The 12,638-nt window shown below is 41.2% G+C and overlaps 1 protein-coding gene across 16 annotated transcripts in view; it reads left to right on the top strand.

Moving 5' to 3' along the window:
- Positions 1-12,638, top strand: part of dop1a (DOP1 leucine zipper like protein A) — a 377,089-nt gene that overhangs the window by 232,568 nt on the left and 131,883 nt on the right. For all 16 annotated transcript variants that reach the window (XR_006312556.1, XR_006312558.1, XR_006312557.1 and 13 more), the window contains 2 exons: positions 1,148-1,407; positions 2,114-4,145. Coding sequence is in view for 13 of the 16 variants with exons in the window: in XM_043696201.1 (XP_043552136.1) it covers positions 1,148-1,407; positions 2,114-4,145 (2,292 nt within the window). In the remaining 3 variants the exon portion in view is untranslated. The remainder of the gene's footprint in view (positions 1-1,147; positions 1,408-2,113; positions 4,146-12,638) is intronic.

The raw sequence follows: 12,638 nt of genomic DNA, 5'->3' as shown, positions 1-12,638 counted from the left end.
GATACCCCTTTGGAAGCTTTTTTGACTCACCAACAATTAAGAATATTAAGTGACTACTCGATACCATTTTTCTGAGGACTGCAACAATCTCCGTGCTCACTTGGAAGGCTTCCATTTGCTCCCACATGGGAACGCAGGTGAGGGTTAGGTGGTTGCCCTTTAAGAGTCACCCTCTGAGTCCTGACCACCTCTCAACCAATATGGATTTGTTAGAAACCCGAATCCTGTCTAGTGCAGATGAACCCAGAATAACAGGGATATGAGAATGTTATAAGGTCATCGATGTGAAATTCATAGTAAAGTAAATTATGTTGGGATATGTCTATTGGAGTTAGTGCAAGGTAGAAGCTTATTGTTTGGAATTATTAAGTAATTACTAACTATTTATTTACTTTAGCTTGTGTTTTTTTGAATTTGTCTAGTAAAGATTCTTTTGGTGTTTTGATTCTAGAATCCCCTCACATCTGTTTTAAACTCTTGGATCTTCCATGAATTATATTCTTTAAATGATTATTCCTAGCTTGGGCACTGTGTGGCTCAGAAGATTCTTCAGTCTGATTGAAGAGGCACACTGATGCTTTTTGTATTCACTCAGGTATTGGGATCCGTTGCATAGGATGATGTGCTGTACCAAACTCCTGATTATTAGAAATTTGTGTAAAACCCCACAAAAGGTGTGTGGGCTGCTGTAAACATGATTTATTTATCACAGACCCAAAATCCTTGCCATTAAAATAATAGATTGGTTACAGCACAGAAGGTAACCATTTGTTCCATTGTATATGTGCAGGCCCTCTGAAAGAACAGTTTACCTGTTTCCACTATGTTGCTTTTCCCCATAGCCTGCCAAATGTTTCTTTTCAGATAACAATCCAGTTCCCTTTTGAAAGCTTCAGTTGACTGTGCCTCCAAAGTTTTTCCAGGTCACCATTGCTTCTTTTGCCAGTTACTTGTAGTCTTTGCTTTCTGTTATTCATCCTTCCAGCAACAGGAATCCTCTCTTCCTGCTAATTAATCACAGCTTCCTGTTTGATGAGAGCTGATAACTAACTATGATGTGCAAATGGATTCAAAATTGTTTTTGATTTCTGTTGATTAAAAAGGATTTCAAAGGTATTAACTCAGTAGTTAAATTTGCTTTGTTTAGGTCTCTGTTAATAATGCTCGATAGCCTGAGTAGCATGGATGGCTCCATTTGTTCAGTGGCTCAGTCCTGGCTGAACCAATGTATTCAGAGACATGACATTGCAAGGATCCTTGAGCCATTGCTTCTGTTGCTACTCCACCCAAAAACTCAGCGTATTTCTGTTCAACGAATGCAAATTGAGAGGCACATAAGTAAATCCAAGAATACACCTGTTGAAGAAGATACGATTGCTTACATGCAAGGGATTAATGGTACAGATGGTGCGTATTCTTTCAATTAATGCTTTATTAAAAAAAGTCATTTATTGTTCTAATGTAAATTTTATTTTATCAACTTTCCATTATATTGATTTTTCTATGCTGTGTAAATTTCAACTATTCTGAGGTGTAACCTAAACTAGATCCCTGTTTGGTTTAAAATCTCTTTAGAATCCATATCACTGCTGGTAAGTTGGATGTTTTCCTGTAATTGAGCAGCTCTGGTCTGTCTCAAAAGTATGATGTACTTGAATATGTTTCTTTTGTTGAATCCTAGTTTTTTGGAATAAAAGTATTCAGCAGGCAAAAGTGATCCTTTCAAATGTTTGAAAATATTCCCCAGTTGGGTACCACACACTTCACAATTGAAGATTATGTAATTTCTTGCTTCTTTGAGGTGTTGAGTTTTGCAGATTTCTTCACTTAATTATTATAATTTGAATTAATTACTTAAATCTAATCTACTGGAAATGGTAAGAATTCAGTCATATTTTTCATTAACAGTGTTTTGGATTTTCAAATCACAAGATAAATCTCTGGGGGAAAAGTGGATGAAAATTGTTCAGTGGAATCATGTTTTTTGGCAATGAAGTTTGAAGACACAATTAGTCTTTAAACAAATAGCTAATACTAGAGCTTATTAAGAAGCTTGACTCAAGAAGACTGCTGTTTAAAGTTAACTTTCTTTCTGATATTGTTAATCCCATAGTTTTTGGACACCTATCCTTTGACCCTGGAAAACACCCAGCTTCTAAAGAAACGATTAACAAACATTTAGGTGCAGAAGAAATGGAGAACTTCAGCTTTACGGTGAATCCTCTGAGTGACAGGTTGTCAATGCTGAGCACAAGTAGTGAAACATTACCATTTGGAGTGTCAGACTTCGATCTACAGGAGCAACAGGCAGAAATCCTTCATAGTTCTGAATCTGGCTGTTCCCAGTCCTCAACAGGAGACAACAGCAGTTATGAGGCAGAACCATTGAGTATGGGAAGTGCTAAAACCAACAGAAATGCACAAATTTGGTCAGAATGTTCAGTGGATGTTATTGTGCAAGAAGTAGTTTCACATTTGATCAACAATGTTGTAAATGGATTAAATAGCGAGTTTGAATCTCCAGAGCCTCAGGCTTCAGCTCAGACTGAAGCTAGTATGTTGGGATCAAGTGAAAACTTGCAACCAGCTGAGTGTTCTTTTCAAAATGAGGCTAAAAGCCTGAGTATTAAAAGTTCCTTGAATGGAACTATTAAGTGTAACAGTTCTGAAAGTATGTCTGCTTCAACTGATGCTGATGTTGGGACCATTTTTGGAAGCCTAAGTAGACCCAAATCCTCACTAACTATTTCAGTACCTGAAGATCCTTTGTCTCAATACAGTCTCTCTACAGAAGAGATGCAATTGATAAAGATGAACCCGCTTGGTAACCATTTAGGACAAATTGGCAAAGTGATAATGAAACCATTTAATAGAGAGCTTGACATCAAAGATCTTCCTATACCACCTGGAGCAAAACCCAAAATAAAAATAAGCAAAAAGAAGGAAGATGACAAAAAGAAGGCACAGAATGAGAAAATGAAGCCACCTAATGTGTCCTTTGGAGATAACATGGACCTGGAGAACTGGTACAGCTGTGGTGAAGGCGAGATTTCTGAAATTGAGAGTGATATTGGATCTCCAGGAATCTGGAAAACTTCAAAATTTCATATTCATCCTTTATATCAGCATGTTTTACTCTATCTTCAAGTGTGTGATTCCACAAGGGCTTTACATGCTCTGTCTGCTGTTGAATCTATCTTGAAAACAAATCCAATAGGATTTGTGAGTGCCATTTCCACCACGAGTGTAAATAATACCTATACTCCACAGCTTTCTCTACTGCAGAATCTTATGGCCAGGCACCGAATTTCTGTCATGGGTAGGGACTTCTATAGTCACATTCCACTCGATTCCAGCCATGCTTTTCGTAGCTCAATGTACATAGAGATCATTATCTCTCTCTCTTTGTACTTTATGAGAAGCTACTACCCCGCCCATGTAAAAGTGACTCAACAGGATCTTTCTGGAAACCGAAATTTGCAAATTGTGAGTATCCGAATCCTAACCTTACTTTTTACTGAGCTGGCAAAAGTGACTGAAAGTTCAGCCAAAGGCTTTGCTAGCTTTATCTCTGATATGCTGCTGAAGTGCAAAGTTCAGAAGGTAGTCCTCCACTGCTTACTTTCTTCTGTCTTCAGTGCTCAGAAGTGGCACTATCTGAGAACTGCTGGGAAAAATGTAATGACCATTGAAGAAGGCTTATCTGAGGACAGTATCATCAACTTTTCAGAGGATGAAATTGACAATTGCAGCACATTGCAGACTCAGCTATTAAAGCTGGTACAGCGACTGATTGTCCTGGAGCATAAAGTGATGTTTACATCTGAAGATAATGAGACAGGATATGAGTTTGTCACCTCTGATATAGAGAATAGTAATGCACAACAGTCATTGACCTCTTTACAATATTTGCACTCTCAACCAATTACTTCTCAGGGAATGTTCATGTCTGCTGTACTTAAGGCATTCAATCAACCCTTTTCCTGTAAAATGAATGCTCAGTGGATTGGACTGATAACATCAACTCTCCCGTATATGGGGAAAGTGCTTCGGAGGATGGTAACAGCTGTGACATTGCAACTTTGTCGAAATTTGGACAATCTAATCCATCAATATAAATATGAGTCCGGAATGTCAAATAATAGGTATGTACTGTTAAAGGTGTTGTTGTTTTGCTATGTTTAATTGCTTTTGAGCAGATTTAGTCATCATTCCGCACTCTCTAAAGCCAGCATAATGGGCTCCGAGGAAAGCCATCTGCTGAGCATGTAAATAAAAAGAATTGTCCGATGCAGATAGATGTTTTATGAAGCTTACTTATCTAATTCACCAGCTCAATGTTCCACAATATATTAATGTAATTGGTTGGACAGAATGTGAGACAATTATTAGTTAAGACAGTCAAATTTTTGTAATATAAATTGAAAAGGCTGGAAATACTCAGAAAGGCAGCATTGGCAGAGAGAGAAAAGTAGCTAATATTTTGAGTCTATAACCTTGCCTCAGAAATAGAACAAGTCATAAATGTAGCAGGTCTTAATCAAGTGTAGAGATAGGGAGAAGGTAACAAAGGTGAAGGGTTCTGAAGAAGACTCCTATTGAATGTGAAACATTAACTGCTTCTCCCTCAATGGATGCTGCCGGATCTGCTGAATGTCACTAGCATTTTCTATGGTTGTTATAGTGAGGGAGGAATAGGGTGAATGTAGAATTGATCAAATACACAATAATGGTTACCAGCATTGCTGTGAGAGGAAAAATAGATTATGATCTGAAATCTTCAAAATCGAGAAAGAGTCTGGAAACGTAGGAACAGGAGTGGATCACTCCTGACAACAGTCTGGTTGTCATCATCTGATTTAGAATCAGAGTATTATAATTCACAGTGAGATCAGATTTTGTTCATATATCTGTACGAGCATCAGACTACCTACTTCTACCTCTGTGACATTTCTAGAATTTGCCCTCAGTTCAACTGCAGCTGAAGCCTTCAAACCTTTGTTACCTCTAGATTTTACTATTCCAATGTGCTTCTTGCTGGCTTTCCACTTCATATCTTCTAACGACTTAATGGCATGCAAAATTTTGATGGCTGAATCTTAATTGGCAGCATAATAGCTCACTGGTTAGCACTGCTGCCTCACAGTACCAGAGACCTGGGTTCAATTTCACCTTTGGGCAACTGTCCGTATGGAGTTTGCACATTCTCCCCGTGTCTGCGCAAATTTCCTCTGGGTGCTCCAGTTTCCTCCCACAGTTCAAAGCTGTGCAAGTTAGGTGCATTGACCTTGCTAAATGGTCCATAGTGTCCAGAGATGTGGAGGTTAGGTGGATTAGACATGGGGAATGCAGGGTTACAGGGATAGGGTAAGGGGTAGATCTGGGCGGGATCCTCTTTGGAGAGTCAGTGTGAACTCAGTGCCGAATGGCCTGCTTTTACATTGTAGGGATTCTATGACTCTTATTTACACCAAGTTCCATTTGTTGGCCCACTGATGCCTGGTTAAACTCTGGCTTGATTAATTATATAACTCAGTTCAACTTTATTTGGTGACTTGAATTTTTCAAACGGTCTCTACTATTCGGTATACGTTTTTCTGACACATTGTCGTTGGATTAATGTTGCTAGCATGCATTATCGCACATTTGTTAGCTTGAGAGTTGGAAATGATACCCAGTTATGCTGTTACTTGTTCCCAAATGAATTGGTAGCTTTGTTCTTCACAGGTTACCCATCATTCAAACTGTTTTGAACAACCTCATTTTGACAAGGTGCACTCTTGTTATTTTTCTCGAAGTTCTAAATATTAGTTAGTGTTACTGAACTAGGCTTACATACTAAAGAATTCTACCATATTTAATTTGGGTCTTAGTTTCAAGGTGAGAGAAGAAAGTTTAAAGGGGATATGCAAGGTGGGCTTTTCTTTTGCACAAAATTGGTAGGTGACTGGAATGCACTGCCAGGAAGATGGTGGAAGCAGATACAATAGCAATATTTAAGAGCCGTTTGACCAACACATGAACAGTTGGGAATAGAGGGATACAGACCATGTGCAGGCAAATGGGATTAGTTTCGAATGACATCATGGTTGGCACAGACTTGGTGGGCTGAACAGCCTGTTCCTGTGCTGTTCTGTTCTATGTTCTGTGTAACCTAACATATGATGCCTCTGGAAGGAAATATGCCATCCTTACCTACTTTGTCCTACATGTGACTCAGGATCCACTGTTATTTAGTTGACTTCTAACTGCTCTCTGAAATGGCCTAACATGCCACTCAGTACAAGCACAGTTAGGATTGTGGAACAGTGTTGGCCTAACTGGCAATGCGCACATCCCATGACAAAATTTTAAAAAATGTCTCCAGTCACTCCTCGCCACAGGGTCTGCAGTTATTGCGGTATGAAATAGTTAGATTGTTGAATTTCATATGAAAGTGAATGAATTCTCCATACAGTGTGCTGTATTTGTAATTTGAGGAGAAAGTGAGGTCTGCAGATGCTGGAGATCAGAGCTGGAAATGTGTTGCTGGAAAAGCGCAGCAGGTCAGACAGCATCCAGGGAACAGGAGAATCGACGTTTCGGGCATAAGCCCTTCTTCAGGAATTTGTATTTGTAATTTGTAATTTTTGAAGCCTTGAGGAATCTGTGTTCCATGTATATGCAGGTTGTAGCAGATTATGTTCCTTCTTTCATTTCTTGAAGGAGCTGCTCATTGATTTTGTTTGCAGTACAGCCACACACTCCTGATCTTAGGAAGAAAGGTGATGTGGATGTCCTTGTGGGTCTGCTCCTGACCCTGGCCATGGTGGCCACCATCAGGTCCAGGCAATAGACCATGGAAGGAGTTGTGAGATCAGCTGTCTGCCTCTCTTTCATAGTTACATCTGCATCTGAGTGCCCTGGAAAGGGAGCATGTAGTGTCCACGAATAAAGTTGACGCCTTTTGTGATCAGTGATCAAATTAAATTAATTTTTTTAGAACATTTAATTTTGTTTTGGAACTCCTTTAAGGGACTGCCAGTCTTTAATTTGATTTCTTCAGGTTTAATTTGAATTAGATTAGATTCCCTTCAGTATGGAAACGGGCCCTTTGGCCCAACAAGTCCACACTGACCCTCCAAAGAGTAACCCACCCAGACCCATTCCACCAACCTATATTTACCTCTGAATAATGCACCTAACACTATGGACAATTTAGCATGGCCAATTCACCTAACCTGCACATCTTTGAACTGTGGGGGGAAACCGGAGCACCCAGAGGAAACCAACGCAGACATGGGGAGAATGTGCTAACTCCACACAGACAGTTGCCTGAGGTAGGAATCGAACACTGATCTGTGGTGCTGTGATGTAGCAGTGCGAACCACTGAGCCACCGTACTATTTACAATGGCTTAAATTTAAACAGCTTAGAGTCATAGAGATGTACAGCATAGAAACAGACCAACTTGTCCATACCGACCAGATATCCTGATTAATTAATTAAATTAATCTTCAAAAATACATGAGATACTAATGGGATGCAAATTGAGTGAAGAGGTATATATATGAACTGTTTCACTATGAATAAATCCAGACTGAGTACAAACTGCCTCAGGTTTACATTGTTACCAATTGGCTACTGGAGTTTAAAAAAGGCTTAAATTTAAACAGCTTAGAATTATAGAAGTGTACAGCACGCTGACCAGATATCCCAACCTAATCTAGTACCATTTGCTAGCACTTGGCCCATATCCCTGTAAACCCTTTCTATTCATAAACCTATGCAGATGCTTTTTAAATGTTGTTGTACCAGCCTCCTCCACTTCCTCTGGCAGCTCATTCCATGCACGCACCACCCTCTGCGTGAAAAGGTTGCCCCTTAGGTCTCTTTTATATCTTTTATCTCTCAGTCTAAACTCATGCCCTCTAGCTCTGGACTCCCCCACCCCAGGGAAAAGACTTTGCCTATTTACCCTATTCATGCCCCTTATGATTTTATGAATCTCTATAAGGTCACACCTCAGCCTCCGATGATCCAGGGAAAACAGCCCAGCCTATTCAACCTCTCCCTATAGCTCAAATCCTCCAACCCTGGCAACATCCTTGTGGATCTTTTCTGAACCCTTTCAAATTTCACAGACCAGAATTACACGCAATATCCTAAAAGTGGCCTAACCAACATCCTGCAACATGACTTCCCAAATCCCATACTCAATATTCTGACCAGTAAAGGAAAGCATACCAAACGCCGCCTTCAAAATCCTACCTACTGCGACTCTACTTTCAAAGCGTTATTAACATGCACTCCAAGGTCACTTTGTTCAGCAACACTCCCTAGGACCTTACCATGAAATGTGTAAGTCCTGCCAAGATTTGCCTTCCCAAAATGCAGCACCTCTCATTTATCTAAATTAAACTCCACCTACCACTTTTCAGCCCTTGGCCCATCTGATCAAGGTCCCTTTGTAATCTGAGGTAACCTTCTTTGCTGTCCACTACACCTCCAATTTTGGTGTCATCTGCAAATTTACTAACTATGCCTCCTGTGTTTACATCCAAATCATTATATAAATGATGAAAAGTAATCGATCCAGCACAGATACTTTTGGCACTCCACTGGTTACAGGCCTACAGTGAAAAACATCCTTCCACCACCACCTTTGAGCCAGTTCTGTATCCAAATGCCTAGTTCTCCCAGTATTTCATGAGATCTGACCTTGCTAACCAGTAAGCTTATGTAGCAATGTGGTGTTGGGTAAGTAAGAGAGATATTAATCTTTCATACAATTTACCCAAATAGTAAATGTTCTTTACAGCCTTCAACCTTCATTTCTCATTTTTCAGAGAAGGTTTACAAGGCTAATACCTGGAATAACAGGTTGTCTCATGCAAAGGTCTCATGGTTGTCTGTAAATGTATATTCATTGATTAAGAGATGACTTTATTGAAACATTTGAGATCCTCCGGGGTTCTGATAAAGTGACTGTGAAAATAATGTTTCCTCTTGTGGAAGAATCTAGAACTAGGAGTCACTGTTTAAAAGTGACTCACTCATTTAACTCCGAAATAAGGGGAAATTATTTCTCTCAAGTGATTTCTCTCAAGGGGTGGAAGCAGAGTCTGAGCATCTTTAAGGCAGATGTAAATAGAAGTAAACGAGTGTAAGTTACTTGATGACCAGTAGGAATGTAGAAGAATCAAATCAATCTTATTGAATGGTGCGGCAGAGCAGTAAAGTCCTCATGAAGGGTCCCAACCCGAAACGTCGACTTTCCTGCACCCCTGATGCAGCCTGACCTGCTGTGCCTTTCCAGCTCCATATTTTATCGACTCTGACCTCCACAATCTGCAGTCCTTGCTATTTCCAGGTTATTGAATGGTGAAGGAGCTGGGGACTTACTTCTCCTTATGTTCATGTTGCATAACTTATGTTCTTCATTTGGTAAAGCTTGAATTATAGTTGTTAGAAAATTACAATTATATTGTGCAATTGATTAATAAAGTTTACGAGTTTTAAAATGTCTGTATAGATTTCCTAGATGTGCGGCACGGCACGGTGGCTCAGTGGTTAAGACTGATGCCTCACCACACCAGGGTCCCAGGTTCGATTCCAGCCTCGGGCGACTGTGTGGAGTTTGCACATTTTCCCCATGTCTGCGTGGGTTTTCTCAGGGTGCTCCGATTTCCTCCCACAATCCAAAGATGTGCAGGTTAGGTGAATTGGCCATACTAAATTGCCCATAGTGCTAGATGCATTATTCAGAGGGAAATGGGTCAGTGTGGACTGGTTGGGCTAAAGGGCCTGTTTCTGCACTGTAGGGAATCTAATCTAATCTAAACTCTAATCTTAAGCTTTCAGAGTGTAAATCTGCAATTCAATTGCAGTGTGCACTTTGCAGACCTTAACCCTTGCAGGGTGGCACATGGCACAGTGGTTAGCACTGCTGCCTCACAGTGTCAGAGACCTGGGTTCAGCTCCAGCCTTGGGTGACTGTGTAGAATTTGTATGTTCTCTCCTTGTTTGTGTGGGTTTCTGCCAGATGCTCAAATTTTCTCCCATGCTCCAAAGGTGTGCAGGTTAGAGGTATTGACAAGACATGTAGTTTAGATGGATTAGCCATAATAAATGCAGGGTTATGAAGGTAGGGTCAGGGGTGGTCTGGGTGGGATGCTCTTCAGAGGATTAGTGCAGACTCAACGAACCAAATAACCTCTTTCAGTATAGTAGGGATTCTATTATAAACAAACTTGATGGGAGGAAATAGTCTTTTTACTCAGTTATCCAGGTAATCGCTAGTGTAATCAGTGAATGATGGAGTGTGGGGAAGGTGGGCGCTCGGTTTGTGAGAGACAAAGATCTTAGAGACATTGATAGAAATCACCAAATTAACATTAGAGAGTTTGCCTTCCTGCAGGGATAAGAATTCTGACTTTTAAATAATGGAGTTCCATCCTGTAAATTACTTTCGATCTCTGCGTCCCATTGATTACCAAGCAGAGCTGTGGTTCAGCAGGCCTGGGAGGAGGAGCCAGGGCTCAGCAAGTCCACAGAGGAGGAATCAGCAGAGCTGAGTACCAGCACAGGGGCGAGGATGGAACAACATAGCAAGGGTTCAGCAGGCCTGGGAGAGGTGGAAGTAGCAGAGCCAGGGTGCAGTAAGTCAGGGGAAGAGTCATAGGCAGAGAAACATCCTTCAGCGTTTGATGAGATTAAGACAAAGCTTGGAAATTAGTTTATGACAAAAATGTGAAGCAGCTACAAGGTATGAGATTTGTAGCTTAGGTTAACCTGAGTCTGTGTGCTTGGAAGTCAAATCAACTCTATCTGGGCATCTTTCTGAAATTTCCTTTTATGAGGATAATGCCCCAGCCAATTCAATTCCGTTGGAACTTGATACTAAACTGTTCAGTCTTTACCACCCTTTGATCATAGAATGAAACAGTACAGAAGAGACCCTTCAGTGCATCAAATCTGTAGCACCAAATTATGCACCTAATACACCATTCCCACTTTCCTATACTGAGCCCATAACCTTGAGTGTTATGACACTTCATACGCTCATCCAAGTACTTTTTAAAGGTTGAGATTGCTTATCACAACTGCCAAAGTCAGACCAGAAAATCTCTGCCTGACTAGTCCAGAGATAGGCTCAGGGTAGTTGAACTCATCCCACTGGGATTAAGAGATTAAGCACATAAAGACATGATTTACTGCTGGCCATTTGGTGGAGCTTAACTTTGTCATAGACTGGGAGTGGAGACATGGAGCAGTAGACTTTGGATTCTGCAGGCCTGGAGATAGTAAATGCTGCAGTGGAGCTGGGTTTGGCAGATCCTCCATTGGATGAGAGATACTTGTCCAATGGAGGATCTGCCAAACCCAGCTCTACTGCTGCATTTGAACGGCACAGTGGCTCAGTGATTAGCACTGCTGCCTCACAGCATTAGGGACCGAGATTTGATTTCTGCCTCGGGCAACTGTCTGTGTGGAGTTTTCACATTCTCCCCGTGTCTTCATGGGTTTCCTCTGGGTCCTCCGGTTTTCTCCCACAATCTAAAGATATGCAGGTCAGATGAATTGGCCATGCTAAATTGTCCATAGTGTTAGGTGCATTAGTCAGGGGTTTAGTGAGTCTTAATGGGTTACTCTTCAGAGGGTCGGTGAGGACTTGTTGGGCCGAAGGGCCTGTTTCCATACCATAGGGAATCTAAATACTCACTAAAGTTGGAAATAAGTTACACTCATGAAACCAAGACTGTTGTCTAATGTGGGATTTCAGAGGGAAAGGCACTGAACATTGCACCTTCTTTCGAAGCTTATCTTTTGATGCGATATGACGTCTGTTAGTACTGTGGTAAAAAGGAATATGGCAATAACTTACATGTACCTGTTATCCAGTTAGAACATAGAACATTACAGAGCAGTACAGGACCTTTGCGCCGTTTCGGACACAAGTCCCTCCTGATGAAGCTCTTCAGATGCTGCCTGACCTGCTTTTCCAGCACCACACTCTCTACTCTGATCTCCAGCATCTACGCATTCTCCCTGTGTCTGTGTGGGCTTCCTCCGGGTGCTCTGTTTTCCTCCCACAATCCAAAAATGTGCAGGTTAGGTGAATTGACCATGCTAAATTGCCAACAGTGTTGAGGGGTGTGTGGGTTTAGTGCATTAGTCAGGGGTAAAGGTAGAGTAATAGGCTAGAGGACTGAGTCTGGGTGGAATATTTTTGGAGGATCGGTGTGGGCCTGCTGAGCCAAAAGGCCTGTTTCCACACACCATTTCAGATTCTTTTCTATTTTATGAAATTTTTGCCCCAGAAGAAATTCCCAGTGATCCAAGAATCTGAATCCGTGCCTCCTGCACCAGCTCCTCAGCCACACATTCATCTGTCCGAACCTCCTATTCCTACTCTCACCAGCATGTGGCACTGGGAGTAATCGAGTGATTACTACCCTTGAGGTCCTCTTTTTAACCTCCTGCCTAACTCGCTATATTCACTCTGCAGGACCTCATCCCTCTTTCTTCCCATGTCATTGGTACCAATGATTCTAACAACCTCTGGCTGCTCTTGCTTCCCTTTGAGAACTTGCAGCAACCACTCTGAGACCCTGGCATCAGAACGACAATACACCATCCTGAGGTCTCAATTGCAG

Source organism: Chiloscyllium plagiosum, chromosome 9, assembly GCF_004010195.1.
Source record: "Chiloscyllium plagiosum isolate BGI_BamShark_2017 chromosome 9, ASM401019v2, whole genome shotgun sequence".
Classification (NCBI taxonomy): Eukaryota; Metazoa; Chordata; class Chondrichthyes; order Orectolobiformes; family Hemiscylliidae; genus Chiloscyllium; species Chiloscyllium plagiosum.
Note: the sequence above shows the minus strand (reverse complement) of the source record. Positions and strands in the feature narration are given on the sequence as shown.